Raw genomic sequence first — 5,298 nt, forward strand, 5'->3', positions numbered from 1 at the left:
GTCTTTTCCTTTATCCTCATCCTGAGCTGTGATTTTCATCACTGATGTTCCAATGGGCACATCCTCTTTGATAAATCCCTTATCCACAAATGATGGGAACAATGGCCTGTAGAGATTCTCGTTTACGTCCACAACTTCCACCTCAATGTGACAACTTGAGGACAAAGATATCGGCTTCCCTTTGTCCTTTGCCCTTGCTGTGAGACTGTACACTTGCTTTTTCTCGTAATCCAGATTCTGCACGATTCGTACGGCGCCACTCAATTTGTCTACTTCAAATTTCCCATCCCCATTGTCAGCGAGGCTGTATCGTACCTGGCTAGATGGCCCAACATCTGGGTCGTGAGCTTCTAGCCACATTATAACAGTACCAATGGGTAGATCCTCACGAACTCTCACCTGATAATTTGGAGGAATAAACTTCGGAGGGTTGTCGTTTACATCCTCCAGTGTGATTTTAAGCAACACAGTCGAGACAAGTCGAGGTTCACCAGCGGCCTGGTCGCGAGCTGCTATCTTGAGAATAAAACTGGGTTGCACTTCCCGGTCTAGAGGCTTCTTCACCGTAACGATCCCTGTTTCCATATCAATAGCAAATTGATCTGTGTCTGCCAATATGGAGTATCTGACCACACCATTATCACCAAGATCTTTATCTTTTGCTTCAACTTGAATTATCTCTGTGCCCACCGCAGTGCCCTCGCTGATGTCCACCGAGTATGCGTCCTGTAAAAACTGTGGGCTGTTGTCATTAGCATCCAGGATCTTTACATCCAGCAGACGTGAAGATGACTTCTGGGGTATTCCAAGGTCATACACGGTAATGTTCAATGTATAGTGATCAGTTGTTTCTCTATCAAGAGGTGCGTACACTTTGAGCCATCCGCTGTCCATTTCAATGACGAAACAACTTTCAGCGTCACCCCCAGAGATAACATAAACCAGTTTTCCATTAAAACCGCTGTCAGAATCCATGGCACTAAGATGGACAATCCTGGCCCCAACAGGCAAGTCTTCCTTGACCTCAATCACACTGGGAAAAGTTTCTACAAACTGGGGTGCAATGCGGTTCACAGAGTGAAAGTCTTGGAAGTGGTCTTCGGGTTCGTTTTGGCTGTGGATCTTGCTTCCTTGCAGAAGCTTTTCTGCCAGCATGCTGGCAACTCCAGTATCAACACATTTCACTTGGACTGGTTTACGTGCCGTAACGACTGTAATGTTCAAAAACATGGGCTGAGTTTCATGTTCTCCATCACTGGCTATGATCTGCAAACTGTGATAGGACACTTTTGCTGCCTCACCCTCACTCAAAGGCTGCTTTAAGGACAGAATGCCTGAGTTTGAATTTATTTCAAACAGATTCAAGTCATTCCCAGCTTTTATTCTGTACCTCACCAACTGCAACTCATCAGCATCGATAGCAGACACGGTTGTGATTTGCTCACTAACACCATGGTCTCTTGGCACAGTTATGTCACAATCCACATTCTCAAAAAGTGGCTTGTTGTCGTTCAAGTTGTTAAGTGTGACTGTAACCTGAGTTTCCACCTCACGTCGAAAAGGGGAACCCCAGTCTGACACCCGCACTTTCAAGGTATAAATCCTTGGCATCAGTTCATAATCCAAAATCTCTGAACTACTGATGACGCCAGAGAAGTAATCAATAACAAACGGCTGGGGATTCACATTGGCAATGCTGTAAGTGACATATCCATTTTCCCCACTGTCTAAATCAGTGGCTTTCACTGTTAGTACACTAGTACCTATGGGCATATTTTCATCAATGCTAGCTTTGTAAGATGTCTGTTTGAATTCTGGGCCGTTGTTGTTCACGTCGATCACATTGATAATTACTTTTGCAGATGCTTTTTTGTCGCTGGTCATAACTTCTAATTCATATCTGTTCATGGAGTCTGCATGAAGGGGCCCAGCTGTTGTAATCAAGCCTGAATCTGCATTAATAGCAAAATTATTTTTATCCAATTTGTGTCTAAATGCATACTTAAGTTGAGGATACTTTGGCACAGCTGTTACCATTACAACAGGTGTGTTCAGTGGTGCAAATTCACTCACATTGACTCTGTAAGTAGCTTGACTGAACTTAGGAGGCCCTACTTTAAAGTGGGGAGACATGACATGGATGACCTTTGCGGATGAAAACTGGGGTGGACTTCCTTTGTCTTTGGCTTGCAGTGTTAGGTTGTATCCAAAGGGCTGACTATCCCAGTCGACCTGCTTGACTGCTTTGATTTTATATTCCTTACTGCCTGGACTTGTGCGCATGGCTTTAAACTGCTGAAGAGGGTCACCTGCAACCACACTGAGAGATGCTATCTCACCATTAGCACCTTGGTCACTGTCTTCAACAGTCACGACAGCATAAGTAGGGTCCTTGTCAGTGTCTGAAGGTGCTAGGGTTACAGCAGTGATGACCGGTGCATGCTCGTTGGCCTGCTCCACTCGTACCGTTAACTTAGCCATGCTGCTAAATCCACTGCTACCATACAGTTTCATGCCTCGGTCCACTGCTAAAATCTCTAATTCATACTGCTTTGTCTCAGAGTAGTCCAGCTTTCCGGTTAGCATAACTACACCACTTGTGGGGTGGACCGAAAACATGTCCGTCCATTCTCTCAAGCTGTAGTAGTACTCTCCGTTTGTACCGATATCCGCATCCGTCGCCATCACCTTGGCTACACTTGTGCGAATAGCTGTGTTTTCTGGTAAAGATATGCTATAAGCGGTTGGGGAGAACAATGGCCGAAGATCATTTGTGTCCAGTACCTGAATCATGACTCGTGTTCGAGCCTCAGCATTTGAATTCTTTTCCATGGCTTTGACTGTGAGAATATAGTGGTCTCTAACCTCCCGGTTAAGAATGGCACTGCTACCTCCTTTGGTCCTTATTCGCAAAAAACTAAAGTCTCCCAATTGATAGTCCTCAGCTTTGAACAGGTTCTCATTGTCTCCCGACACGATTTTGTACCGTATTTCCCAGATAGGATCTGTGATGTAGATTCCCATTTTGACAAGACTTTCCACATAGGTCTTAGCAGCAGAGTTCTCATAAATGGTAGCATTGTAAACAGACTGGGTAAACAGAGGGACGGGCGCAGTGTCGAGGCTTTGGATCCCAGTGCAGCTGCACAGGAGCAGCAGAACCACAAGCAGTGAAGTCACGTGGTTCTGCATGATTGCAGCACACTCCTCACTGAAACTGCACAGAAAAAAAGAGAAAACGTTAAGATAACACAGCTCCACTTTTAATAGATTTAGCACATTTGGGACACATTTAAATGGTTTGAGTCGTTCATCTGAAAACTTAATATCTAACACTACTTAAATTATCATTAAGAAGGTATTCATGGGTTGAAGCAGATAAGAAACTGACAGACAACTTTTAAATATCTGTTTATGGCATATCATCACTCAAAACAAATATGATTAGTGCATCAGCATCCATAGACACAGCCGCTGACTATTTGTCTATATTTCCAACTTCACCATAGACACCATGACAGCAGATAGGCCAAATTATGAATTGTTGTTAAAACTGTGAGGATGGACGTGCCTTTTGTGTATACATATAAAGTCACATTCCACTGCCTCTTGAATAAATTATGCATTATTCTCACCGCCTCCTGCCATACATCTTCTTCAGCTCAGAACAAGACAATGTGCACAGAGAGATGTATTCAATAATGTGTTCATAACATAAGTAGGAAAACATTGAATATGAATATGAAAAGCTGATCAATCACAAAACTTTATTTTTATTTTTCATCTCTACTTTGACCTGCATTATTTACCAGAACACGCTATAAAGAAGTGCTTATTGCCTATTTAATCATATGTATTAGTGGTAAATAAATGTATTAGGCCTATTATAGTGGTTCTTAGTATTCGTAATATTCGTTTAGCCTATTTTCTGATATGCTACACATCAGGGAAGTGCCATTTGCATGGCTAACCATGTTAAACAAATCTCTAGAAATCTTTCAGCGTTCGTTTCATCAATTCGCATTTGCTAAAATACGCACATATTCGTCTAGCTTGCCGACGAAAGACGGAGCAATGTAGAAATCCCAAACAATAATACAACATTTAACATTTTGTAAGCTGTTTTGTGTGCAAAGCAATTTACAAACACAGGTCTTCACACTCCACGAGCGCGTGCTGGAGATTTCCAAACATCCTCGCGACTATTCGTGCCCTCCAGCATATAAAATAGCAAAAGACTCGCAGTCGTTAAAAAGACGTTTAGTTCAGAAATGAAACAAATATGACTGAACTTTCTCAGCGACACCAAAGAACCATAAAACCTCTTACTTGTTAGCACACTAATCAACATACTAAATAAATTGTTTTCATCACAAGAACAGCGTTAACTCTCCTAAATACGGCAATTTAGCCTATGGAATGGAAACAAAATACCAAAGTAACAAAAGACGGGCTTCTGCTCCGTTGTTAAAGTGTATCCCCATCCCCCAGTCAGTCAGTTCCTATTCATTTCACGTCGCCACACTACTGGTGCCTTCATGCGCTGGCCAGATGTATGAACTGTTCCCATTTAAAAACAATTAGCTGACCACTCTGGACCGCATATCTTATAAAATTCAACTGGAACTCAACACACTGAGTATTCCAACAGCTTTGCCAAGCTACGTTCAACTTCAAAGCTGCCCTATTTCCACTACGGACAGCAGTGGAGAACTCCCAACGGCAACTTTACACCGCGAGCTGACTGAAACTTTTACGCATTTCTGAAAATAGCACAGAAAACTAGAACAAGTCCAAAAAGCCCTCACGCAAATTTAAGACTTCCGAAATCGTACATACCTATTTCAGTCCTAACGTCCTTTGTTTGGTGGCTTTTCATGAAGTTTATAAGTTCCGAATCTCTGCATGGTACAGACACTCTCAGCCGCTCTCTCTGCTCACTGAACTATCCGATCCGCACACACACACACAAAGCGCTCTTAGTATCACTCCGCGCTCCTTGCCCAGCGCACGGATCTACTTCCTATTGGCATGAAGATGAAACGGCCGTCGCTCTCCCCTCACAGTGGGACGGGAGAAGTCTTTGATGTTTTATTTTAAGTGCCAAACCTCTGTCTCTAATGAAGAAATATGCTGAATCATGCGTTTTTGGAACAAAAGCAGAGAAATGATCTCCATGGCTGTCAGCATTTGAGATACTCGTCATGATAAAGCCCTGCGCGGTACCTACATTACTTATCAATAAGGATGTCAAAGTAACACCGGTATTTCGGTAGCCTACCAAGTCGATAGAAAAAT

General features: G+C 42.9%; 1 protein-coding gene across 1 annotated transcript; it reads right to left on the bottom strand.

The window, feature by feature from the left end:
• Positions 1-4,935, bottom strand: LOC107577715 (protocadherin Fat 1-like; the record flags this gene model as incomplete). Its single annotated transcript, XM_016263761.1, has 2 exons — positions 4,840-4,935; positions 1-3,211 (listed from the first exon to the last, which is right to left on the bottom strand). A coding segment is annotated over exon 2 (3,192 nt), but the record flags the coding sequence as incomplete, so codon positions are not given.
• Between the last annotated feature and the right edge of the window lie 363 nt (positions 4,936-5,298).

Source organism: Sinocyclocheilus grahami, unplaced genomic scaffold (assembly GCF_001515645.1).
Source record: "Sinocyclocheilus grahami isolate Dianchi unplaced genomic scaffold, SAMN03320097.WGS_v1.1 scaffold6986.1, whole genome shotgun sequence".
Classification (NCBI taxonomy): domain Eukaryota; kingdom Metazoa; phylum Chordata; class Actinopteri; order Cypriniformes; family Cyprinidae; genus Sinocyclocheilus; species Sinocyclocheilus grahami.